This window comes from Myodes glareolus, chromosome 5 (genome assembly GCF_982192425.1).
Source record: "Myodes glareolus chromosome 5, mMyoGla1.1, whole genome shotgun sequence".
Classification (NCBI taxonomy): Eukaryota; Metazoa; Chordata; class Mammalia; order Rodentia; family Cricetidae; genus Myodes; species Myodes glareolus.
This window is the reverse complement of record NC_142030.1, coordinates 56,828,483-56,856,159: the sequence shown is the minus strand read 5'-3', so window position 1 is coordinate 56,856,159 and position 27,677 is coordinate 56,828,483. Positions and strand designations below refer to the sequence as shown.

The 27,677-nt window shown below is 46.3% G+C and overlaps 1 protein-coding gene across 3 annotated transcripts in view; it reads left to right on the top strand.

The window, feature by feature from the left end:
* Window positions 1–687: 687 nt before the first annotated feature.
* The window catches only part of Rxrg (retinoid X receptor gamma), a 41,367-nt gene continuing 14,377 nt past the window's right edge, over window positions 688–27,677 (top strand). The window contains exons 1-3 of one of the 3 annotated variants that reach the window (XM_087906318.1): window positions 688–1,292; window positions 15,740–15,981; window positions 26,322–26,466. In XM_087906318.1, the coding sequence (XP_087762444.1) occupies window positions 1,217–1,292; window positions 15,740–15,981; window positions 26,322–26,466 (463 nt within the window). In that variant the 5' untranslated portion in view covers window positions 688–1,216. Of the gene's footprint in view, window positions 1,293–15,739; window positions 15,982–20,137; window positions 20,371–26,321; window positions 26,467–27,677 lie in introns of those variants that run through there. The other 2 variants (XM_087906319.1, XM_087906320.1) reach the window with 2 other exon arrangements.

Sequence of the window (27,677 nt, the reverse complement as noted above, 5' to 3'; positions counted from 1 at the left end):
GCTGAGATCGTGTACGCTGAAGCTGTGGGGAGAAGTAGGGTGGTGAAGGCTCTCTAGAGACACTAGGGGATGGTAGTGTGTTCCCCAGCACTGAAGGTATTCAAATCTACGCCAAGCAGTGCTTTCCCAGGGAAGCAGCACACCAGAGCCAAACACCAAAGGTACTTAGACTTCCCTCCGTGACTTGGCTCTATCTAAGGGACTCTCTGAGTCAGTGAGAGAGCACATAAGATCCCTGAGCAGATAGCTCAAGGCCAAATTTTTCCCAAGCAGTGAAACATCAGCGTGAGTCCCACTTTGTGGAGGTAACATCCCCTTTCTACCTGTAGAACGCCTCCTACCTGTATGCTTGCTTGTGAGCCTGCCCTGGTCTTTTGACTACTTTGTCAGGCTTCTAATGTTAGAGCCCGTACCAATGTGACTGGCCACCCAAGCGGGAGGGGCCCAGCCCAAATCTAAAGGCTGCTCTATTTTAGTTTTTCGTCTTTGGGCATCTAGTCTCATGCTTTTCTAATTTCGTGCTTATGAAAGGGCTCTGTTCTCTCTTGGCCCCCACCCCCGCCCCCTTTCACAGATCAAATAACAAGTGCACTGGACAGAGAGGAGCCAGAGTGAGAAAATGCATTTTAATAAAACCCCATTGATTTTTGTGGGTACGAGTCAAGGAAAAGGCACCTAAAGAGTCTTCTATCGGCTGCCACCTCCCCCTCTCTCCTGACCTAGTAGGGCACTCACACATCGATTGGTTCCCAGCTAATAGATTGTGCCACCCGGTAGGAACCTCTGGGGACTCGCGGGGAGCTGGAAGAGTCGCTCACAGCAGCCCAGCCCAGAGTTAATCAAACTAGCAACAGGATCTCAGGCGCGGTGGTGGCGGCGGCGACGGCGGCAGCGGCGGCGGCAGCAGCAACAGCAGCAGCAGCAGCGACCGCGGTGGCAAGAGGCAAGAGTAGCAGTGGCAGCAGCATTATGTGTGATTACTGACAGGCACCAGCTGCCGCTGCCGCCACAGCCTCTCAACACTATGTGGACTCTCGGATCTAGAGGCAGATTCCTGACTAATCCCAGAGGGCTGGCCCAGCCTGCGCTCCCCCGGCTGCTAGCAAGCGATGGCCACTCTTGTTAGCCCAAGTTGAAGAAAACCGGGCTGTGCCTGGGAGCCGGGAGAGGCTGTACTCTTCAGAAGCGCGGCAGAGGAATGAACTGAGCAGCAAACATGTATGGAAATTATTCCCACTTCATGAAGTTTCCCACCGGCTTTGGTGGTAAGGACCTCACTTGGGCTTCACGATGTGAGTGGGAACCTGTCGGGGAGAGAGGCAGGGATAACGTAGCTTGAAATTGGAAGGCGGGCATGTATGTTCATAAGCATGTGCAGTGAGTGTACCGCGTGTTTCGTGGGTGCTTATCCGTGCAGAAGAGGGAATGGTCCCAAGGTGGAGGCATGTTTGCATATCAGAAGAAGGGCCTGGGGGTATTCCGAGAATCTGAACCAGCGTGTTGCCGAGTGTCTGAAACAAAGATGAAGCACTCTACTACAATCCCGCTCTTCCTGTGGGTGTGAAAAGTGAGAGTGAGGGAAATTGCTAAGACGTACCTATTATTTAATTTGTAATGATAAAAAACAAGTGATGGAAAAGGTTTTGCTTGGGCAAAAAGTGCTGTAAATACAACATGAGCAAGGTTGTTTTTACTTAAAAGCTGATTTCTTTACAATCGAATTTTCAAAAAGGAAACATGCCCCTTTAATTTGCCACCCTGCTTCCCCCCCTTGTGTTTTTCCCTTTTGATTTGCTAATAGCCTCTTCTCTCCTCCCCTGCTGCTGCCCCCAATTCCACAGCAAGGGTTGCTGTCATCATTTCCGCTCTGGGGGTCGAGATCTAGGGCTGGGGGTAGGGAAGGGCAGGCTCTTAGCCGGCAGAACCTGCCAACTGAGGCTCTAGGTAGCCTCACTCCCCGGGAGGCTGAGTTCATGGGCTGCCTGCATGACCAGGCAAAAGTGTCCTGAGGACCCCTCCCTTCAGGGACAGCAGTCGTCCAGCCAGCCTTGTGTAAATGCAACCAGCAGTCAAACCAACTGACTTCTCATGTGTCTGGTGGTGGCCTGGAGTTCATGTTCCTGGGAACCAAAGTCAGAGGCTGTGCAGAATGGATACTGGCAGGCATGGCAAAGCAGACACACTCCCAAGGTCTTCAGGAGTGAAGTCCCTGCTCGCCTGACCTCCTCTGTGAATATGAGCCGATTTATCCAAAGGCCTGGGAAGAACGTTTGCCACGGTACTAGACTGAATCCTCAACGAGGCACTGTGACACATGGCTGTCCCTGGTTTGGAGGCTTTGGGTGAAGAAGTGTCTCATTTCTTCAGAGTGTACCCAGTGACTGTATGAGCCAAGCAGGGGCCAGGCGTTTGGGGTCCCTTTGCACTGGGGCAGACCCTTTAGGGTATACACAGTAATGCTGTACTGTGTACGGTGGCCGAAGCATTAGAAGATTGTTGATTGGGCCCAAAGGCAAGGAACCATGGGAATGGGTCCAAAGTAAAGCACAAGTTGTTTGAGCCAGTTTGATGGCCAAGAGTGATGGCCAATAGTATGCCTGACATGTAACCTCCAGGTTGTAGGCAGGTCCTTCTCCACTCCAGTCTCAGTTCCCTTTGGGGCTGAGAACAACTTTTCCCTCTGCACGTGAGCTTGGTTGTTGGAGGGGCATGTTCATCTTCAGCTTGGTTCTTGAGATTCTCTAGGTGTGTGCGGTGATGGCTTCACACACACACAGAGGAAGAAAGAGGAACTAGTCTAAGATTCTTTGGGGGCTGCTTGCTGGAGCTGTGAAATATTAGCAACTCAAGGACCTTAGGGAGAGTTTACGATGTCTCATTTGAATAGCCACCAAGATGAGACCGAAAAGAAGGCCAAGATTAGTCCAAGGTGATGGAGTGTAGAGTTGCAAAGTATTTCCAGAGATGTCTCTAACTCAAACTTTAGAAGAATTGCTTTATAGCAAACAGAAGCACACACACGCACACACACACACACACACACACACACACACGTGCATACACATACAGAAAGAGACAGAGAGACAGAGAGACGGAGAGATAGAGAGAGAAACATTGAGCAAAAGAGAGGGTGAGAGAGAGAGGGAGAGAAAGACAGACAGAATGAGACTGCCGACGTTGGTCCTTACTGTTTTATCATTTGTCTGTGTGATCTCAGGCAAGCTACTGACCCTCTCTAGACCTTCGTTCACATCTTCGATCTCTAAAGTGGGATTTGTAATCTCATTCTTAGAGTTTTGTTTTGAGAATTAAATAAGATAGCTAGCACATGAAATAACTATTATCTGTACATTTGGTACCAAATACAAATCGATATTTCCATCCTTCCCATTTTGCTCAGAAGCCAACATGCAAATCAATTTAAATACCAGATATTATTGTAGAATAATGAATTGGAGATCTGGAAAAAAATGTACAACTAAATCTGCAAAAACCCACACATTTTGCTGGCTTCAATTTTAATAATTGTGGAGGCTCCAGTATTTAGTGTAATTGTTATATCAGATCTGCTATAACATGGGGAAAGGTTTTTTTTTTTTTTTTTAAAGCTTCTAGTGGTGCTTCTCATTGTCATCCCTAAGGAAGGAATGACTTATTTTGCTTGTTTCTGTTGATGTTTTTCATTTCGTTTGCATGAGTCAGTTAAGAGGACGCCTGCATTCAGAGCCAAAGGACTCTGTTCCTTCTGTTCTAAGAACCCGCTATGGGCTCAGGAAACCTGAGGACATCACCTGCGGCCATAATGCCTCTGCCTTTATAATTACAGTGCTGGATGATTCCTGCCTTTTCACATAATAGCAAATGGAGCCACAGAAGGTTCTGGGGTCCTGGAAGAATCTCTAGGGTAGCCATGTCATTGTTGGGAAGAAACATTAATGTCTGTGTCTTGTGTATGATGTGGCTGAAGTTCAGTGCTCACAGGGACCTGCAAAGGGCCAGCGTAGGAGGAAAAGGCTTGTTTTCCCAGTATGCTTCCCCTTAGAAGATTCAAGACAAAGCTTACGATACCCCATCTAAGTGTGCAGTAATCCCAGGGGAGAGAGAGTGACAAGCACCTATAAGACACGGACCAGCTGTCAGTGTGAGCGCTCTGGCCTGGTCAACCCAGCATCAAGCAGGCTCGCTGACACCAGTTGCTGTTCTCTTTCTTTGAGAGAAGAGCAGGTGAAGACTTTGGGAGGTAAAGGACCCTCATGGCTAGAATATGACACAATTGGCCCTTGCAGCCAGGTGTTCCGGCTGCTGGGCCGTGCTCTGCAGAGGTGCCTCACAGCTTTGGAAGCTGGCACACTTACTTTGCAAGGATAGGGGCAGCAGTCTGCCTCACTCACCCCTGCCTGGAAAACCAGGCTGATCATGGATGGGTGACTGCTGGCACAGCGGCCTGGCCATTGAGAAGGAAACTGCAGAATAGTTGATGGGCAATAATGACCTCTGGGCCATTAACTGTGTCTTCTTAGGGACCCAATCACAGACTGATCTGGTTGTGGAAACTGCCCCCCATCAACTTGAGAATAGCCACAGAGGAGAGTCAAGTTGGCAGTGTTTGTGTATGTATGCATACACACATGTGTGTGTTTTCCAGAACACATTTTTTCCCCTCTGCAGATGTGTGGGTGGTTAATTGAAAGCTACCATGGGCGTAAGTGGTTAGGGCTAGTGTAGGAAGAAAGAGCTGTGTATGAGATGCAGGAAGGAACATATTTAGGATAAACTATTTTCTGAACATTTACAATATTACAAAGAGGTAGACTGATCAGTCGTAATGGAAAGAGCAGAAATTGTAGAAAGAGAAATCTTTCATCTCTCCTGAGTTATAGTCTGAGAGCTGGGCCTTTAGCCCTGGGTGCCTGATGTCGCGGCTACTGAAGGGAGAGGCTGTTTCCCTTCCTGGGCCAAAGCAGGTGACACAGAGTTCAGGAACTAGCAGACATTTAGTTTTTAGAATTCCTGGGCTTCTGTGGCTTGAGATGGACCGAATCCTAGCTCAGTCATCCTCACAAGAGTGACAATAATCGTCAGCATTTACCAGACATTTCCTGTGTGCCAAGCACTCTCTGGGGCCCTACATGCATGCATATGTTAGTGTTCTCTGTGGTCCTAGGAGATAAGACACTATTATCATTTTTTCCTCATTTTGCAGACAGGAAGGCAGAACCCTAGAGAGCCTGAGCAAACTGTCCAAGGTCATCCTACCAGTGAGGAGCAGAGTTTAGGCAAGATCTGAGTCTAGGTGACTCAGGCCAGGGTCACTGAGCTTAACCTTCCCCTGTGTGACCACACCTGCCTGGTGCTAGTGGGAGGGTGGGCTAGGAGCTAGGAAAGAGTCCCAGCCGTGAAATGGATGAGTTATTTGTAAGAGCATTTTACATGCCTAGTTTTATTATTTGTAACTTGTTTATAGTTCACAGCTCTTACATTTTCTCCTTTGAATCATTGGAGCAAAAGAGTAAAACACCGTAGGAAGGAGGCAAGTAACCGCACAAAGGACCGTCTCCTAAGTGGATCACATTTTATTTTAATACGTGCTGGAGTTTTCCGTTCTGGGGCAGGGGCTGGCCGGACAGTAAGCAGCTTCCACTTCTGCAGGCCACACTGCATCTGTGAGAGGCGCGCACACGAGCCCTTGCAGTGAGAAGAGGCTGTTGCTCCAGAAAGGCTGCAGGTCCCTAGGGGATTTCCCCGGAGAAGTTTTATTACCATTTCTGACTGCTCTTCCGTTAGTTGTGATCCCCAAACGCCCGGCTGTAAGACGCTTTTCTTCTGGTTTCTCCGTCACGGAGCTGAGTTCTCACAGTCAGACAGCATCCCATAGGCCATCCATCCTGACCATCCAGTGACTGTTGGAGATGCTTAGGAGAGCTTGGCCAGGATGCAGGGATGGATGGAATTTTCAAACCCAGCTCCATTGGAGCAACCCTGAGTGGGCAGGAAGAGGAACGGGGAAAGGAGCTAAGCCACGGGGTCCTCCCCTTCCCTGCTATCTACTTTGAGTGGGTAAACATTGACCTACAGTTGTAAGTTGTCAGTTTTAAGGGTTTCTTCTTTTTTTTTTCCTTTTGGCATGGAAAATTATAAAAATACTCTATAGAAGTCTCTTCCCCTCTGCACACAGTGTTTGGAGGCTGGCATTAAATGTGACTGGAAATCTGTATGTACGTGTACTCCCCACCCCCTTACAAGAGGGAGGTCTGCCTTAAAGTACCAGACTGCACACTGGGACATGCTGAAGTAAACATGACCTGGATTTGACTCCCGGAGGAGCATAGGTTCCAGACAGTCACAGGTTAGCACGTCCTTCCCGGACAGATGCTCATGGGGCTGCCATGGGCACTGGGCAGGGATCTTGCTAACCCCTACCTCCTGTTTTCTCACCTTGGAGTTAAAGAGCCCCGAGTCGGCTGCTGTACCTAGAAGAGGACCAGGGGTGTGCCTAGTGAGGATTTCAGGCTCAAGGTCAACTCGAGGTCCTGTTAAGATTTCAGAATTAATATTTGAACTCCAAAAATGGAAAAGGCTGTGATCTTTAAATCAAAAGAACATTTACAAGAAGTCAGAAGACTGTCAGGGAAAGTACTTAATAAATATTTTAGGCTGTTTGCCCGAGTTTCATTTCTGGGGCTCAGCATCTTTGTCTCTCTTTTCCGTCTTACCGGTCATGAGGGTGATGGGGAAGCAGCCTCACGAAGGACTTGGGGTACAGAGTACCTGTGTTTTCTCAGCTCCAGCAATGAGGAGAACAGAGCAAACGTCAGAGAGCAGGGAAGTGCTTCCCTTGACAGATGAGTGAATGCCTGCTCGTTTGCTCGTTCATTCATTCATTCATTCATTCATTCATTCATTCATTCAACTTAAGAGCCACAAACTTGGTGTGCATAGGACATGTCCCCTGTTGGCCTCCTGGAGCACACACATGGGCTGCAAAGCCTTGAAATCATTTGAGGCTCCATTATTTCTGGAAATTTCCTCTCATGCTGAGTTTAAGTGCATGGATCTGAAAAATTTGGATATTTAGAATCCCAGAACAGATGAAGCCAGGGGTAACATTGTATAGAAATATACTTACTGTAATGTAAGATGACTACAGTCTTAAGAAAGGCTACCCTTGTTCAGAGATGGGGAGGAACTGAGCAAGAAGCCCAGGGAGATAGGAGCCATGGCCGAAAGAGCTGCGGAGGGCAGAACTGATATTCAAAGACATCAGCAATGAAAAGTTATTCAGTGGGCACCCTCAGTACCTGCCGCAAACTCCCATTTGCGTGCATGGTTAGAAGAGCTCATAGAATACATGGTACCAGAATATGGACTTGGCTTCTGACAGACTTTGTTAGTGGGATTCCCTGGTACATCTCATTTGTTAGGGGGCAGCACTATGCCCATATGGACCAAGCGGGCTTATAATTGGTCCTGGGTGGAAAAGTAGTTTGTGAGCCAAACTAAGTAGAGGCAGACAGGCATGGAGCGAGGTTAGACCCTTGTTCTAAGTTACATGCAGTATTGGCTGCAGTAATTCACAGCAGGCTCCCTTGAAAGAGCCATTTTGTCAACAGGAACCTCTGTTTGCTGATCTGCCTAATGGGGATAAGTCTTACCTCACAAACCTCTCTGTCTCAAACTGTAGATGGAACAAAACAGACAGTGGTCTCCAGGAGGAATGGGTCTATCTAAAAGGTTTGTCATGGAGCCTGGCACATAGCACTCCAAGAGAGTTTTTTTAAAAAGCCAGTAGTTGCTATGGAAATAGCAGCATAGATTCACAAAGAGCGCCATGACTATAGGCATTATTTAATGAGCACCATATGCTTGGTTTGAGGAATCAGAAGGCCTGGAGCCTTGCCCTGCGTGACCCTGAGCAGATCCATCTCTGCTCTCATTCCCTCTTATAAACCAAGCTGGTTCTTGAAGTCATAAGTCTGGTTCCTAATCAAAAGCAATATAGTCTTATTAACTTATGACAGAATCAGCCGGGCAGTGGTGGCACACGCCTTTAATTCCAGCACTCGGGAGGCAGAGGCAAGTGGGTCTTTGTGAGTTTGAGGCCAGCCTGGTCTACAAGAGCTATTTCCAGGACAGGCTCCAAAGCTGCAGAGAAACCCTGTCTTGAAAAACAAAACAAAACAAAAAACAAAAACCCAACCTTATGACATAATCAATTAAGAGTGGTGATTAAACGGTCATCAGGCTCTGGGAAGATGGTCCAGTGGGTACTAGCACTTTCTTTATGAGGATGAGGATGTGAGTTGGAATCCCCAGAAACCACTTGGACACAGGGTCTACCTGGAGATGGGAGGAGGAGGCAGGCGAGGGAGGCAGAGCCCTGAGAGGAAGCTCCTGGGCTAGCCACCCCGGAACCACCATCACTACTATCACCACTACCAAAGAGAGCTTGTCTCAAGCAGGTGAACTTCAAGACTGACACTTGAGGTTGACCTCTGGCCTTCACACACACGTACCCTGGCACATTCGTACCGGCATACACAGTAATCTTTGTACATTCACAAGGAATATTAAAAAAAAAACTGTTCATGGTATGAACTAGTTTGTATTTGCTGATTTGCCAAAAAATAAAGAAGGTTTGTTAAGCAAATAAGTCGGTGAGAGAAGCATTGAGCCTATTTAAGATACATCTGTTTTCAAGTAATTTAAAAAGCATAGTCGGGATGTCATTAGCATATTAACGGGGTGTTAATTACAAAAGAGTCTTTTAGCACAGGTTTTCTAAAATCCCCACTTAGTAACCATTAGCTTGCAGGCACTTGGAACACAAACTATTCACGTGTGTGACTTAGAAGCAATAAAATCGTAATTTAAAAGTAATCTGCCAACTTGTCAGGAATTTAAACTGATTTTCCTCTCAATTGATCCAAATGAGTGAGGTTTTGCTATAATTATATGTAATGCTGGTAATAATGAGGCTGATTATCAATCTTTCCCTGCTTTTCAACCCTCCATCATCACAGATTTTAGGGTGGGAGTGGAGGGAGTCAGGAGGAATGGGGATGGGGAGGGAAAGTGGGGGAAAGAGAGAGAGAAAAAAAGAAGAGCTCCCTCCCCCCCCCCCTTCAAGTACTGGAAGAAGCCAGCACACAGCCTCCTCCTGAGCTGCGCAAGGCTCAGCCCAGCTCCCTCAGCGGCTGGGAAAGGCTGCCTGCCCCTGCAACTGGCCTTAGCCGCGTAGTCAATTAGCCAGTGCATCTTTTTGGCCTTGCCCTTCCTTCTTTCTCCGTGGGTGCAAACAAAACACAGGACTGAGCACCCCAAAGGCAGAAGCAGGGTCGTTTCTCCACGTTTTCCATTCTGGACAAGTTCTTGTTTCCTTTCTCTTAAAAAAAAAAAAATCCAGCAAAGGTTTTGGTAGCAGAGAAGGCGTCCCCTCTGGGCTTGCTTCTAGGTGGGCCCCACATCAGGGGGATATCGTTTCTAATATCTTATTTTCCACACCTGTGAAGACATCCAGCTCTGCTCCAGTCAAATGGGTATATATAGAAAAAAGCTTTCCATCTGGCCCAGATATTGATGTGAAAAAATGCTTTGGAAAATGCCAATAAAGATTCAAATATAAAAGAGGTATTGTAGTAAATTCTAGTGCAGGATGGCTCTCCCGTGGAAGATTGTGCTGAGCCAGGGTCCCACGGAAGGGAACCAAGGCTGAGGTTTAGACTGTGAAGGGCTGGAGTCAGGACTAGGAGGGTCCTGTTAGAAGGATTCAGGATCAGGTTTCACATCTGCACAAGTAGGGCACCAGCCTCAAAGTGTACGACACACGTGCATGAGAGAATCATAAACGAACCCCATTGATTCATGCAATGAATATGTGCTAATAACTTTTTTTTAATACCAGCCTCCAAGTGCTGTTGGCATGAGGTGAGTTAATATATGTACAATGTTGAGAACTCTGGCTCATGGCAATTTCTCAATAATATTAGCTGTTATTGTTATTCAGGAGAGGAGACAACACAAAAGTGTCAATTAAAGCCCTTCGTACGGCAGTCCCCTACCGAACTCGCTCAGCAGCCTGACAGTGCATTCAGAGCCAAGTAGAGAAAGGATGTGTAAGTTTTCCTTAAACAAAGAACAAGTCAGGCATCCAATATTCTAATTGTCAGCTTAGGCACAATATCTTTCTACTGGATGAAAGGAGGGAGGCTCGGGTGTGGGATTGTCCCCACCGTGGGAGAAACCAGAGTGGGACAGGGTCCCAGGATGCTCCCCCTCACCCCAACTTATTGTGGAGAATCCAATTCTGAGAAACTGTCCCCTTCCCCATGGGTGGGCATTAGCCATTATCAATGGCTCGTGACAAGTCTTCTTGCCCTCCTGAAGAGGGCTGCCAGTGGGAAAACAAACTCTCCAGCCTGGCACAGCACCAAAGGGGTGGACACGCCAAGCCATTTGCTCCCTTGTCTGTCCAGTCAGAAAGACTACAGGCTTGACATTTCACTTTCATTGGCTGAGAACTGGTTGCTAAGCAACTCCTTACCTTGGTAAGAATTCTGTACATCTCAGTACTTCTCTTTTCTGTTTCTCAACAAGTATCTGTCTCTTTCTCTTTTTCCTTCTCTATTTTCCATTCCTTCCCTCCTCGCCCCATGCCCCCCCCCCCCATCTCTCTCTTTCCTTTCTATACACACACACTCTTTATTTGTTGCTTAGAGATTCCACAGGTTTTGGTTTTGATGGATGTCAGGAACATTGATTTCTTATGCAAATAATTTCTGCTGATCTATTCTACATCTAGTTATATATAACAGTGAACAAATGCTTCACTAGTCAATAATTAGTCAACAAATATCAATATCATTTTGAGCACAGTGCCAGGAACCATGGTAATTGTTTGCAGCAGGGGTGTTCAACCCTCTGACACGGTGGTGTGATGCTGTGGTCTACAGATGTGCTGGCTCACATTCAGTTAGTCCAGGATGCATGTGGCCCATGCTGACTGGACAAGCAAAGAGGTGACCGACTGCTGGTCACCAGCAATTCTGAAGGGAAGTCATCCAAGGGGACCTGTGTGGCAGGCTGAATTAAGAGATGAAATGAGGGGACCTAAGGATGGTACTGGGGTAACTGGGGTGACAGAGGAACAGTTTGGGCAATTTATGAGACAGACATTTGGAAAATCCAATATTAAAAACCATGATGTGCCTGTATCAAGGCTTCCTAGTTGAAACCCTTACCTTAACGTTCACTTGGATTGGACTATTGTGCTTTTCCGTGCTAGATACTGAACTCCAGGCCTTATGCATTGCAGGCAAGTGCCACCACTGAGGCACACCCCTGCAGCCCTTTGATTGTCCCCAAACTAGTGACTCTCAACTCACACTAGTCCTTCCCCCCAGCCTCCCTACGGAGCAGTGAGCCTTCCAGCTGCTGCCGCTGGACCATGGATCTCAGGCATTCTCTCTGGTTCTCTAAGGCAGGCATGGTTGTCTCATCTATACAGTTTAACAGAGAACTCCACCAAGACTTGGGGTCTAAGGGGAGAAAGAGACCCAGGAGCAGGTACCCACGGAGGCTACAGCGAGGAGGGCACCTGCACACAGAGGAGAGCAGACTCAGCCCCGCAGCAGCGTACAGATGTGGAGCTTTTCATGCTCAGAACTCCGATGAAGGAACTTTTGGTTGTTTAAGAAAACAAAAGTTCACATGGCTGAAAAGTAGAGCCTGAAGGTCACCCTAGGACATTTTCCTATGTCAGAGGTTGTGTCTCCCCCTCAGTAGGATTGTACCCAAGGCCACAGTGCTACAATACCTTTTGGAAGATGGCAGTGTTCTTTCTGTATTCTACATCTTCTTGTCCCTGTTTGGGATCCTGATGATACTCAGCATCTCAAACTAAACTTGCCAGACAGCTTGAAGGCCTAGCAAAGTCCAGCTGGGGACAGTAGGGCCCCCTGAATCAGTGGTTAAGCTCAGACCATTCCAGACTCCCATGGCCTGTCCTCCATCTCCAACGCTTGAAGGCTGTGCTCTGGGCGTCCCTCGTAGAGCAGAGCTAGCTGGAAGGATCATAGAGGTTATAAGTACTAGCTCCTTGCTGGGGGAAATGAGGCCCGTGAAAAGAAAACCATTTTCCTTGGCCTATTGTGAGGCAAGAAGAGGACCTCCCGAGGAATCTCCAACAGATAAGCCATGTTATAGGAAAAGCTGCTGATTGAAGAAAGAAACTAAGCCCCGTAGAATAGTCCAAGGGCATTGTATAGGTTTCTGGGCAGTTGGCATATTATAAGTGATAGCAGTTCAAGATGCAAGATAAGGGAGCTAGCAAGGTAGACAGGATGCAGAGGCAGGGTCCTCATTCAAAGTGAACCCAAGCGAGCAGTTGTTCATCCTTATTGCTATAACAAGGACCTCAGTCTGCCTAATTCATAAATAATGACTTTTTTTTAAAAAAAAAAAACCTTATAATTCCTGAGGTTTCAAAGTCCAAGATCAAAGCCCTGATAGACTCGGTGTCTAGTGGGGGCTGGCTTTCTACTCTGATCATAGCACACCCTGAATTCTGATCAGCTCACGAGGGAAGGAGTGGAAGAGACAAATGCTGTTTGCTCATGTGCAGAAGAGATCTGGAAGGTCTTGTAACATCAGTCCATTCATGGGGCACATCCTGAGGTGATCTTCATCCCCTCAAATCTGGTGTTTGAGTTCCAAACTGAGTTTTGGAGGGACATATGCATCCAAGTCATAGGAAAGTTCAATATCTTTGCTAAAAGCAAATCTATCACTGTTAAGAACCACTAGGTCATTGTGAGGAACAGAGTTCCAAAGAACAAAAACAAAAACAAACAAACAAACAAACAAAACCAAAACCATTTTTGCCAGATGTATTAGTCTCTTTGAATTTGATTTTATTTTTGAAAAATCTGGTTATGAATTGTCTACCCCTTCTGGGATGACATCAGAAGTAAGCTACACAAATGTTTTTTAAAAGCAAAACTTATATTTATTTGTCCGCTTGTGTAAGAGTATGTGTGTGTTTATCTTTTGCTTACATGTGACACGGCATACGTGGGAGATTAGAGGACGGCCTGCAGGAGTTAATTCTCTCCGCTGTGTGAGTCCTCGACAAGATCCTCAGGTCACCAGGTTTGGCAGCAAGAGCCCTTACCCACCACAAGCCATCTTGCTGGCCCTGGACACCTATAAGACAACTGAAAACTGGGCATGCGCACTAGTTCCTTCTATCTCAACAAAGAACCCTTCCCACTACTTCAGTTCATAGTCAAATTGCCTTCATTTTTACTAGCGACAGCAATAATATGCTTCGATTTTCATATTGCTTGCTTGTTACCATCTTGTTTTTGCTCTCGAACAGCTTATACATTTTCTACTATCTATTTCTATGTTTCTGCACAGGACAGTCCATCCATCCATGCATGCATCCATGCATCCATGCATGCATCCATGCATCCATGCATCCATCCATCCATCCATCGATCCATTCATCCATCCATCCATCCTTTCTTTTTCCCTCCCTCCCTTCCTTGTTTTTTGAGGCAAGATTTTGCTATATAGCTCTGGCTGTCCTGGAACTTACTTTATACACACCAAGCTAGCCTGGAACTTAGAAGGCTGCCTGTTTCTGTCTTTCAAATGGGAGAATTAAAGTCTGCACCACCGTATCTGACTATTTCTTTTCTCCTTTTCGGGAGGAGTTGATGTTTCTTAAAAATCATTTGGTGCTGATTTTCACAGTTTTATGGAGAGAGTATGCTTTGTATTTGGTGTATTTGCCTCGTTTCCATGACAATGAACCTGGGAGGAAGCAGCTTGACAGAGAAGGACTGATTTGTGCTCTCGGTTCAGGGCATACAGTCCATCATGGTGGCCGAGGGATGGCAGCGTGACTAGCCTCTGTCTGTGGTGTGGGGCTGTTTGCTCAAAGCTAAGCGGATCAGGAAGCAGAGAATGAGGAATGTGAGCACCCATCTGCTCTTGTCTTTTGCCCCCTTTTATTCAGCTCAGAAACCCCATCCATGGGGTTATGATGCTTACATTCAGCGTGGGATTTCCCTCCTCCGTTAAACCTACCTAAAAATTGACTTACCAATGTGCTTTTCCTAGGAGATTCTAAATCCAGTCAGACAAACAAGAAGCTTAGTCATTACACTCAGCATTTCTCTAGAATCAATTTATTGCTTTTTTAAAAAGTTTGAATGGTTCCCTTCAGAATGATAATTTTAGACGAAAGTGGGCCGTCGGGCTCAGGCAGGAGTGAGTCTTGAGATTGTTCTCTTCAAGAAACAATTGTTCTCTCTTTATTTTTTGCCATTATTTACTTAGTGTGTGTGTGTGTGTGTGTGTGTGTGTGTGTGTGTGTGTATGAGCACACACCACAGTGCATGTATGAGAGTCAGAAGACAGTTTGTGGGAGCCAGTTCTCTCATTCTACTTTGTGGATTCCAAGTATGAGTTCCAATCTCTAGTCCTGGCAGTTGGCACCTTTACCCGCTGAACCATTTGCCAGCCCCTGAGTAACTCTTTTCCTTAGGTAGACCTTAATTAAGGAAGCAGAAGGGCCAAGAGCAACTCCAGGCAGACATGTTTAAGACCAATTCCACAGGTAATCTCTGATACCCCCTGTTTAATCCCAGAACTTTAAGGGAGAAGGTTGATTCCTGCCTCCTAATCTTAGCACTTATTGCTCAGGATCCTACCTGGGAGATAGAGTGTCTTCACGGGAGGTGTTCCGAATTGGGCAGCCTCTCCTGCCGGCCATACTCACTAACTACCCAGCTTTCTCCTTTTCTATCCCTGTATACAAGGTACCATGGCTGACCTGAGGGCAGAAATTTTGCATATTTCTTTGCATCTGGCCTTTTATATTAGCTGCTCAGGGACCCAGGAACACATTTTGGGAGTGGGAATAGGGGTGGGGGGTTTCCCCCTCGCTATGTTTTCTAGACTGTTTTGCATAGACTGGAATTTGTAATCCTGCTAGAGAGAGTGCTTCATGATGGTCTCTCAAGATGATGGGAGAACACCCACCCATCTCTTGGATCTTTCATTGGTTATTGGCGACAGGGAACATGGGTTCAACTGAGCAGAGATAAGTAGTTTATGCCAATCACTCAGTCACTGCTCCCATGCTTTCAGAACGTCTTCCACAGGCCCTTGTGGCATAGCACCCTGTGCCTGGATGTGAAAGTGCCATCTACAAGCCTGTGCACGCTTGTCTTCCTGGGCTCTGGTACCCACAAAGCCATTTAAGTCATTCCAATTTGCATATGGGTGAATGGATTTTAGTTTTGCCTCATGGTCGGTTCTTATAGCTGTATAAACGTGGGTCGGGGATCTTAGCAAAGCTTGGGCCACTGCTCACTCTGATCCCCACATAGGCATTGACTTGTCCTTCCTGACTGACTGGCCCAGAGACACAGTCCCAGAGGCCTGGGGACTTGTGAGCCATGCCATTGCTGTACTCGCTGGGCATCTCTTTCAGGCTACAAAGGATGCAGAGAGAAACTCAGAGAACGAAAACATCGATGGTCCCCTCTTCTAGGTCAAGCCCTCTCCTATCCCTGTGCTTTGCTTGTCTGAGCAATAGCATTTATAGGAGTGGCCAAAAAGAGGGGAAGAACCCAGGAAACAAAATCAGGGGTGCGATAGGCCTCTGCCTCCCCAGGAGCCCTATCTTTGCCTCCCTAACCTCTCTTGACCTGTGTTTTTTCTTCCGCAGGCTCCCCTGGCCACACTGGCTCCACATCCATGAACCCATCCTTGCCCACAGGGAAGCCAATGGACAGCCACTCCAGCTACACGGACACCCCAGTGAGTGCCCCACGGACGCTGAGTGCTGTGGGGACCCCCCTCAATGCCCTCGGTTCACCATACCGAGTCATTACCTCTGCCATGGGTCCACCCTCAGGAGCCTTGGCAGCGCCTCCAGGCATCAACTTGGTGGCCCCGCCCAGCTCTCAGGTAGGTGTTATTTCTCCCCAAGGTTAGTTTAGCCATGTTCAAGGTCCGAAGCTGCTCCTAGGGTAGATCACAGACCAGACTAAGAACTTGAGCTGGAGCCATAGGCAGATACTTACCGTGGGCTTTCTGAAGCGTTTGGATTACCTCTATAGACTGCTCTCTTCAGGACCTCACCATCTGGGCCTTCAGTCTGAGGAGTCCTGTGGACCGGTAGCAATCTGTGGTTCAAGAGACTGTATACACAAGGGCACTTCTCTGGTGGCCTTAATGGATAGGATTTCAGCATCTCTCTGGGGTGTTCTGGACCCCTTTCAGTCTCCTTACTTAATAACGAGTACCTAGGGCAATAGTTCTCAGCCTTTTAGTTGCTACCCTTTTGAGGGTCCCGTATCAGATATGCTGCATATAAGATATTTACGTTATGATTCATAACAGCAACAATGCAAATAATTTTATGGTTGTCCATTCCACAACATGGAATTTTAAAGGGCCACAGCATCAGGAAGGCTGAGATCCTCTAGGGGATTGGAGAAATGGCTCCACCAATAAGGTGCTTGCCTTGCAAGCATGAGGAACTAAGTTCAGATCCCCAATCCCCACAAGAAGCAGGGTGTGGCATTAGCCTGTAATTCTAGTTCTGAGAAGGCAGAGGCAGGAGGATCCATGAGGGCTTCCTGGGCACTCATGCCAGCCTCTGGCCTCAATACATATGTGTATACACACATGCATACTTAGGTCCATACACGAAATGAGTATCTAAGCAATGAGACACCATGTGCTTCTGTTAAAGGGAATCCAGAAATGATCGGGGCAAGTCTTTGCTAAGCCTTTTCAACTGAGAGGAAAAACTGGCAGGCCCAGCCCAGAGACAAAACTAGAACTAGGTATATGCACATTCATATTGGCTCTGAGACTAGGAGGAGTCAAGGAGAAAACATGACCTAGATTCTGAGTATCTCCTGAGACAGTGGAGAAAAGGTGTGTGCACAGCAGACCTGCATCCCTGTGGTTGTGCATACTGCATCGCATGGCCAGATAGATGGCTTTGCTTTTCTTCTAAGATTGGCGGCTTAACCCTCTTGGAGTGGTTGGACACTGCTATAATAATGCTATATAAAAATACAATCCCCCAGGCTGGAGCACTCGGTGATTAAGAGCGCTTACTGGTCTTGTAAGATCTTGGGTTTGGTTTTCAGAGCCCTTATGGTGGCTCACAATTGCCTGTAACCTCTGTTTTAGAGGATTTAATACCCTCTTCTGGCCTCTGCAGACACTTCACGCATGGAAGTACAAACATACATGCAGGTAAAACATTCATGTACATAAAATAAAAATTAACAGAATTCTTTAAGGAAAAACAACCCCTAAGTCTTCAAAGCTTACAAAAACAGGAATTTACCTTCTACTTGAAGATGCCCATCCTTCATACGGACCTAACATGCTAGCAGGACTTTGTCCTTTGTGTCTTAGGCTAAAGGGTCAACAGTCAATTGGGAAATAGTTCTTCATGGTCTGTCACGAATGTGCTGTCTCAGTTTCTTTTCCTGTTACTGTGGTAAAATTCCCTGACAAACACAACTCATGGGAGAGAGGGCTTGTTCTGGGTGACAGTCCATTATCTGGGGGAGCTGAGGCTGTTGGTCACGTTATAACCATAGTCACGAATCTGAGAGCAACATTGCCTTCAAACTTGTGCCCAGTATGCGTTCTCTGCTATTGTACAGTCCAGGAACTGTATAATAGTGCCCTGTCTAGGGGATGGTGCCGCCCACAGTGGGGAGGCCGTCTCATCTCAATTAATGCAATGAAATAGACATTGTGGCCAAAGAAACCATTAAGATGATCATTAGTGGGCAGGGAAATAGACTGTACCTATTCTAGTCGGAATTACTACAAGGACAAAGCCCAGAGGATGTGGTGCATTAGAAGTGAAGACTGAGAAACAATAATCCCATTTACTATACCTTCCTTTCTTTGTGTAAACAACCAGGACCCCCATCCCTTCCTTCTGCTTACTTGCACGGGGCAGAGCGGTATTGGTTGACTTTATGATGCTTGGCTTGTATGTATAAACATTATTATGAAAATATCTATGACAGTGTTTTTGATGAGGCTAACATTTATAGGTTATTCATAGGGAGAATGAGTAAGCCATGTACCTACCCTACTTTGGACAGTTATCATCCAATCACCTGAAGGTCAGCTTAGAAAAAAAGCTGACAATCCAAATGAGTCAGATAAAACTCTTCTTCCTGATGGTTTATAGTCCTTGAACTGAGTAGGGCAGTGTGTGTATGCGTGCATGTGCATGTGTGCTCATCCCTGTGGGTGGGCAAGTGTAAGAGCCAGAAGTCAGCTTTACATTCCTTCCTCAATTATTTTTCAGCCTTCCGTTTTGAGACAGGGTCTTCCACTGAGCCTTCTGTGTAATCTCTTAGCTAGACTGGCTGACCAGTGAGTTCCTAGGACCGGTCCATCTCCATCCCTAGCACTGGGGATTCAGTTACACAACACCACATCTGGCTTTCATCTGAGCATCGGGGGTTCCAACTCATGCATATACAGCCGGTCCTTATCCACTGAGTCATCTCTCTGGTCCGGGGCTGTCTGTGTGTAATATTTTTCCGCCTTTGGTCTTGAGCTGAAGCCTTGGGTCTTCCCGGACCTTCAGCTTGCTGGTTCTCACACTGTACCCATTACCATTCCTGGAGTTCGTTTGCCGACTTAGCCCTGCAGATCCTGGCATTGACCTGTCTTCATAATCATGTGACAGAATCTCTTATGGCCCCACTACCCCGACACCCAAGAAATCTTGTACAGGAGTTACTTGCTACATCATGCAGAGAAATCATAGCATGCTGTGTGAACCACACGTGCAAGAGCAAAACTCAAGGGGAGCAGAGAAGGGACCTGTGTCTCGCTGGATCATCAGTGCTAGGGCCTCAGAGACCTTGCGGGGGGCAGTCAGAATGTGGGCTAGGTGTGCCATTTCCTGCCTTTCAGAATGAGTGTGGTTTGTTCATTCACTTTCTTTTCTACAAACACCTTCAAGGAAGGAGAGTAGTTAGAGAGACATCTTGGTAGTTTGTTGTCCCTGACAAAAGCAACTTATGGGAGAAAGGGTTTGTTCTGGTCTTTAGAGAGGTGCATTGCAGTGTAAAGGTGAAAGCTGGGTTTTGCAAAGGGCATTGCCATTCGTTTAAATAAAGGAGTCATAGTGGTTCATATATGTAACCCTAATTCTTGGCCGCCTGAAGCAGAAAGATAGCTACAAGTTCAAGGCCAGCCTGGGAAGCTATATAGTGAGTTCAAGGCCAGCCTGGGATACAGAATGAAAACCTGTCTCAAAAATACAAGAACAGGACTGGAAGATAGCACAGTTGATAAAATGCTTGCTACACAGATCTTTGATCCCCAGAACCCACATATATAACTGGGTGTGATTGTGTGCTTGTAATCCCAACACTGAAGAGGCAAAGACGGGTGGATTCCTGGGTCTCAGTGGCCAACCAGTCTAGACACACCAGTAAACTCCAGGCCCCAGTGACACACCCTGTCTCAAGACACTAGGTAGACAGCTACTGAGGAACACTATCTGAGATTGACTTCTGGTCTATACACACACACACACACACACACACACACACACACACACACACACACACAAAATCAGTAATCATTTACAGATAAATGCATATGTAAGTAAAAACTGTGAGGGCCTACAGTGCCTGTGTGTTATTTGACTCCACCCTGGTTTGTGGGTATGAAGCTACAAATGTGGCTGAACATTCAAAACAGACAAACACCTAAGGAATAAACAAGATAATTTTAAATAATAATCATCCTATCTGTGAAGACATATAAACCAGTGTCAGCTGGGAGAGTGGCAGGACCTGTGGGTAGGAAGCAGGCAGCACTGTTTCTCCGAGGCTGCTTTTAGTAATCACACTTTTTAGTAATGGACACTTCTAATTAAGGCAAACCTGGCCAATAAATTCATCTTCAGAGCTGTGTGTCAGGGCCACTATTCCTGGACCATATGCCTGTACAGAGGGATCGGGGTTGAAAGGTCAGCTGAGAGCTTTGGTCCTGGCCAACTGGGCTGTGTGCAGAGGCTGGGCCAAGTTTGGCTTTGGAAGCTATATTAAGCTTGCCAAGTGCTGGTGAAGCAGCCTCAGACAGCGAGCCGCGCTCTGGGCTCGGGCTCCGGGGCCACATGCAGCAGAACTTTGCCCAGTTAACCAGGTGACACACGCAAAAGGTCTTGGTGTTAGCTGCGGAGACTTAGACTCTGAAGCCTTGACTAGGGCTTGTTCCTACATCCTGTCTTCTCTGCTCCACACTGAGTCTGTGGGAGCTCGCCACTGAAGCATGCTCTTTCCGTGACCTGTGAGTACAATTCGGGAGTCTTGCGGGGAGGAAGGGCTTGGTGTGGGAAAGCAGACAGGGTCTCCCACTCCGCTCTGTTATGCTCTTTGAACTCCTCTGAGTGCACTCTGGGTTTTCGATCTTGGGCACCGAGGAGAACTGAGCTGGCACGGATCAGAAAAGGGCCGTGTGACCTTTCACAAGCGACTTTAGCTCCTTTCTGTTTAAGTTTCATTTTCTCTATGTGGGGCACAAATGCTTGTCCTGGTTTTCCTAAGGGGAGTTTAATGAATGCAAAAAAGATATGGATTTGAAAATGCTTCTTGAGGTCTGTAATGCCCTGTGGCAGCCAGAGGACATTATTATTATTATTACTATTATTATTAATAATAATAATTATTATTCCTACATGATATGTATATTGTAAAAACTGATCCTTGACTCAGGCACACTGTGTTGCTGGAAGGGTCTACACATGATTTATATTCATGGCTGAATCACACACACAAATATATGATTTATATATACACATATATGAATTATGCCCACCTATATAAATTATATAAACACACATGCACATACATGAATCATATACCCATGGATTATATATATTATTATATATTATAATATATATTATATTATATACATAATAATAACATATATTATTATATATGTTACATATAAATTATATACATTTGAATTATATGCACATTGAATAGATATGAATTACATATATGAATTATATATATATGTATACCTGTATGATTCAGTCCCTTTTGGGAGCATCTTGGTAGAGCGAGAAATTTTTAGATACCAGATCTAGATCTGAGAGGGCAGCCAAACACTTTTCATGCAGCCATCTAGGCTGCAGATTTCATTGTGTGCGTGTTCATGTGTGTATGCAAAGTGCTGTACATTTTTCAGCATCAATCTGTTGGACAGACTCTGGAAAGGTCCCACAAATATTTGGTGTCTCCCTCCTCTCTCCCCACTGGCCCCTGCTGCCTGACCTGAGTGCTATCCCTGTTAATTTTTTTGGGGGGGGCTTGGTAATTTATTGACAATTGAATTAGCTCTTACTCTCTCAAATGTTTACATTTTTATAGAAAATATTTTCATTAAACTGCAAATATTATAGTTGGAATAGACTTAGAGAGTATCCAATCTGAGGATAAAAAGAAACTGAACTATAAAATCTTCAAACAAAATTGTTTTTGGAATCCTACTATATGTGTCAATTAGAAAAAGACTCGGTTAGCTGGGTATAGGGGTGCTCACCTGTAATACCAGTGCTTGGGAGGCAGAGGCAGGAGGATTATTTCAGAGCTATCTTGGAATACAGAGTGAGACTCTGTCTCAAGCAACAAATCAGAGCCAGGCAGTGGTGGTGCATGCCTTTAATCTCAGCATTCAGAAGGCAGAGACAGGTGGATCTCTGTGAGTTTGAGGACAGGCTGGTCTACAGAGTGAGTTCTGTGCAGGCTCCAAAGTAACAGAGAAACCCTCTCTTGAGAAAAAGGAGAGAGAGAGAGAGAGAGAGAGAAACAGATCAGATTTGGTGAAGCATGTTCAGAAGATAAGTAAGCTCAACTTTTTCATGTCTAGGACACACACACACACACACACACACACACACACACACACACACACACCATTTGAAAAACACTGATCTAGTCCAGAGATGAGGAAAACAAATTCTGATAGGACCTGGTCAAGATCTCTAGTGAGAAAGAGTGAGGCCAGGCCCACCACAAGATTAGACAAGGATTCTGTACCCTGCAATAGGATCAGAACCCTGAGCCTGTTCCGGACAGAGTAACTGAGGCTGAAGGAAGCTCAGAATTGGAGCCGATGTTCTGAAATGGCTCCAGAGGTATTCAGGTAACATCAACCACTGGCCAAATCTGCACAAATGAGATGAGCCAGTGTGCTCCTGTCTCATTCTGAGGATGCAGCCAGCCTGCGTGTAGTGGCAGGTCAGACCGCCTGCTGAATTTCAGTTCTAAAGTGCCCGTTTCAGTGGGGCTGCCTCTAATGGGATGAGACAGCTAAGGTTCAGGGACTCTGGGGCCAACCAGCTAATAGGTCTGTATTGACAACAGCTGCCTTCCATTCCCTGCACCATTGTCTCAGCCCACACAAATGCCAAGCCAGTCAGAAAGTGGAGGGAGGAGAGGACATCAACTCGCTTGTCCTGACCCCTTTGTCCCACCACCATTGGAACTCATGAGAAGTGGGAGAAGAGCTGCTGACTCAGAACGGGGAGAGAATGTGTAAAACTGTCCTGCTCCTCCGTGGCTTTCTGCAAGGACAGGAAACTGCAAGGGCAGGTGAGGACCCCATGTCTCCTGCCAGCCCCAGCCATGTATACAGTGGAGGAAGAATGATGAATGACCTGGGATCCAGGTGCCCGGGCACCTAGCTCCAGGTGATTAGCCTTGGGGAGGTACCTAAGTATGCCTTTTCCCATCCTTCCTCTGTCTACTGCACCCCCTGCTTCACTGAGGCTGAGTTTGAAAGCCATAATCCCTCTGCTCAAAATTTCTAGTGGCCCCTAATTCCATCTCCCCAGACAGGCCACTGAGCCTCCAAGACTCTGTCCCTGCCCATTGCTCAATCTCATCTACCACCCACATCTGCCCCGTGGGCACAGTTGCTGCACAGGTTCTTGGGTTTCCCTTCAGGCCTCATTCAAAGCCTTCACCTTAACCATCATCAGCCCACCCACCTGTTACCAATTTGGGGGCAGGTTTTATCCCAAGGGCTGTCACCTTCAGGAAGTGTTCCCTGATCTCACATAGCATAATCTTTCCTTCCAAAACAATCCCACCCAATTTTATTCGGCAATTCCTGGAGGCTGTACCTGTATCTTCTTGCTGGCGGAACCTCCACAGTGTTGCTGAATGAATACAAAAGAAACACCCATGGCAAGGCTATTGTCTTCTTGTAAGAAATAGGGGGCTCTAGAGATGGCTTGGTGAGTAAGAAGAGCACAGGATGTACAAACATGAGGACCTGAGTTCAAATCCCAGGACCCACATACAAACCTAGATATGGTTGACCATGTGCCTGTAATCCCAGCCTTGTGTGGGATGGAGGAAGGAAGATTGCTGGCACATGCTTGCCACCAGCCAAGCTCCAGACAGAATAAGAGACCCTGTCTCAAAAGAATAAAGGTGAATAATAGAAGCGGACACTCGACATCTTTCTCTGGCCTCTGCATACGCACAGGCGTACACCCCTGAATAGCTCACACGTGTATACCCCCTCATCCCTACATGTAATAAAGTAGGAAGGCCTCTCTGGGTTGCCGTGAGGACTTTCAGTAGTAGTTAGCATTGACCTAGCTTCCAGAGATGGTCAATGAATTGATTTCTCTCCTGTGGTTACTGCAAGGTGCAGCTGCAGAGCTAGGGGGGATGAGGTGGGAGGCGGAGGGGTAGTGATGTCTTCTTGAGATGTTGATCCTTTCTTGTCCACCTGACGATGTGAGGACAGAGCTGTGACCAGCCATACGGCTCACTCTTTGGACTCATCTGATGTAACGGCTTCCATTTATATGGGTCCAAGTGTTAAATGACAGGTCCTTGGGGCACTTAGGAAAAGCTGTTGGCTAGAGTTCACAGTGTCCTGATTCATACCACGCCAGTGGTTCTTCTTTTTAATTTTTAAAAAAAAAATGGTTTATTTTTATTTTATGTACACTGACATTTTGCCTGCATGTGTGTCTATGTGAGGGCGTCAGATCCCCTTCTACTGGAGCTACAGACAATTGTGAGCGGCCATGTGGGTGCAGCAAATTAAACCCAGGTCCTCTGGAAGAGAAGCTAGTGCTCCTAACCACTGAGTCTTTTTTTTGAGGCAGGGTTTCTCTGTGTAATTCTGGCTGTCCCAGAACTTTTTCTGTAGACCAGACTGGCCTTGAACTCAAAGAGATCCACCTGCCTCTGTCTCTCCAGTGCTGGGATTAAAGGCGGGTGCTTTTAATGTGCCCACGTTAGTGATTTTTTTTTTTAAAACCTGTAAAGGTACATCCGTGTCGTGAGGGAAGTGGTAAAAGTCCGACTGCGAGATCAATCCTCACACCACTATGTGAGAACTTCCAGGCACCAACCATGGGCATCATTTTCTCTCGAAGTTCCCAGGTGTAGAACGTGTCTGCACTACACAGACGCAGGGTGAAATACTGGGTGTGTCCTCCAGGTAGCCTGGCTTTAACCTCGCATAAAAAGTGGGAAAGAATTCTTCCATCCTACATTTTCATCCATCATAAAAATTAATAAAATATTCATAGCCTTTAACCCAGAGCCTCTGTCTGTCTCCCATGCTCAATAAATATTTGCTTAGTGAATTGAAAAGCTAGTGGTTTTAAAAGGAACCTAACGACACTATTATTGGCTATGTTTTACTAGCCTTTGTTTCTACACCGAAGTCCCAGAATAGAAGAGAAATCACACCTCTGGTTCAACTTGGACTTTCAGCTACATGGTTAGACAACATAATTAAACTTTCATGGAGATGACAGGAAGTCCGTGGACCCTATGTCAGCCCTCAGATATTTTCCTGATGTTTCTAGCAGATTCGCATATGCAGACTTGCACCACCTTCCTTCCTTCCAGTTGCCTGTGCGTTCTGTGTATGTGTGTGTGTGTTTGAAGACACACACATGTGTGAGCTTGCCTATGGAGGCCAGGGGACAACTTCAGCTGTTCTTCACATCTGTCTTACTGTTTTTTGCTTTCTTCTTTCCTTCTCCTCTCCTCTCCTCCTCCTCAGCCTCTTCCTCCTTTTCTTCTTTTGAGTCTGGTCTTTCACTGGCCCAGAACCTGCTGCTTTGCCTAGGTCAGCCCTCTAGAGAGTTCCAGGGATCCCCTTGTCTTCACTTCCCAAGCCCTAGGTTTCTGAGTGCATGCCACCATATTTTGACTTAAAAAAAAAAAACAAAACAAAAAACAAAAACCCTATAGCTTTGGCTCAGGCTCCCACACTTACACAGGAAGTACTTTACTGACTGAGCCCCTGTAATAGGGCTCATAATTGTGCATATTCTGACTCCTTGAGGTTATCAAACATTTTTGAGGATGAAGAGACAGACAGACCTTGTAGGCTATATGTCTCTCTTTGCCCTGTTGAGAATGCTGCTGGGTCCCCACAGACTGTTTCTGACTGGTTGACTGCCCTAGATTGGTTCAACTTGTTTTCTCTGATGACGACAGACACTGAGCTCCAACTTCTTGGACACCTTAAGGGCCCCAGGATAAGTGGGGAGGAAATGTTCAACTTTGACAAGGAATGAGGACCAGGAAAGTCAAGCTGAGCTATTCAAGACATCCACAAGCACCAGCTCCATGCTGTGGGGAGGGAAGAGGGGCTTACCAGTCATTGCGGAGACAAAATATTGGGGCTAGCATCTTCAGCCAGCTCACAGAGATGAGTCAAGCATGCCTTCCCTTTCACTTTTTTCCTGAACCCAAACTAAGCACTTTTACTGGGTTTTGTCTCAGAGCCCTGGAAAATGTCCGGTGATTGATTAGTGTGAGGATTTGAATTTTAGGGTAGGAGGAGAAGGCTTGGCTTTTAGCGTCTGCATGTCTTACCCAAGGGCCATAGCTCCTCCTGGGGCACTGCTGAATTTGCTGTCAGTAGTTGATAAAAAATTTAAAATCGCACAGCTGCCATCGTCTGTGTGTGCAGCACAGTTTAGCTCAAGTGAAACACATGAGTCAAGGGAAGACGCACCAACAGCTCAGCAGAGGTGTGCTGTGCTGCTCTGGTTACGCTTTAGCTTCTAGACATGTTTCCTTTCATCTTGTGCACCTGTCCCATGGCTTTCCATTTATGTCACAGATGAGCAGCTGGGAAAATCTATACTAGGAAGTTACTTCTTGAAATGGAGCTAAGTGCAAGAGGTCTGGGAGATTGGCTTGCCCTGCCTTTGTCTTAGTCTATGTTTTCACTTGCATCTCTTGCAGCTAAATGTGGTCAACAGTGTCAGCAGCTCTGAGGACATCAAACCCTTACCAGGTCTGCCTGGGATTGGAAACATGAACTACCCATCCACCAGCCCCGGGTCTCTGGTGAAACACATCTGTGCCATCTGTGGGGACAGATCCTCAGGTATGGGTCCCCTGAGACGGAGTTCCAGAGAAGGGTTCCCTCCTCTGCTCCGTGTATACAGCACCCAGTGACAAGAAAAGATTCTTTATGGTGGTCCAGCGGAGGCTGGGCGGGGGGGAAGCTAGCCTATGGATTATGTTCATGGGGTCCAAAGCCTGTAGTCTTGATGATTCTAAAACACATTTTCTATCTTGAAAGATTAGCTTTGGTGAAAATGTTTCAGAGACTACTCTCTGGAGCAACACATTAGCATGCGTGCTTGGGATTGAGATGTTAAGTGATGATCAAATATCCCATGCTAGATTTCCTTTAACTTTTAAAAAATTATTTCTTATAATCACCGAGTGTCCCAAATACATAATTATAAAACCAATAAAAAATTTCCATAATATCCCCGTGAAAGAGAAACTCTTAAATATTTAGCCTATTTGGTTTCATCCTTTCACAATATGCTAGAGGTTTCTTTTCTAGCATGCCTTTATGACATGACTGTGTTTTCACTGGCTTGTCCTCTTCCATTTTACCAAAATTGCTTTTTTTCCCCGTCCTCTTCATTCTTTCTGTTCCAACTTCTTCCTCCATCAGTTTTATTTTTATTTATTTCTTTTTTTTTAAAAAAAACCACATTTGAGTTTGAGAACGAGAATGACATGTGTGCAGGGTCCCTGCCTGTAACACCAGCACTCAAGCACTCAGTGGTGAGGCGGGGGATCGTGAGTTTGAAGCGAGCCTGGCTTACACAGTCTTCTCCTATTAAAAGAATGAGAAGACAGAGCATGCCTGTCTATAGCAGGCCATGAGGGCTGACAGAACGCTTCCCCATCTCCTCAGTTACTACATCAGGCTATAGTGTTGAAAGCTACCAGTACCTCAGACTTCTTTGGCTTCATGACCAGCCTTTGCTTGCCTTTACAACTCATTTTCAAATCATGAAGACCTGACTGTTGCCATGACATGATGTCAGTCACAGCCCAGTGAAGCACTTTGCTTTTGTTTCGGCTGTTTTAATGGAAGGTGGTTAGTGAAGTCATGGGATGACTATCATACGATGGTCAAATTAGGGCCCTGCTTCTCAAAGCTGAATATTCCAGAGATGAAAGTATTAAGTTACCTGGGGCCAAATGAAGGCCCATGTTTATCATTGCTGTGAATTCCAAAAATGAGCACAGCCAGTGAATTCGACACAGCGGATTATCAGGCAGGCTGTCTCT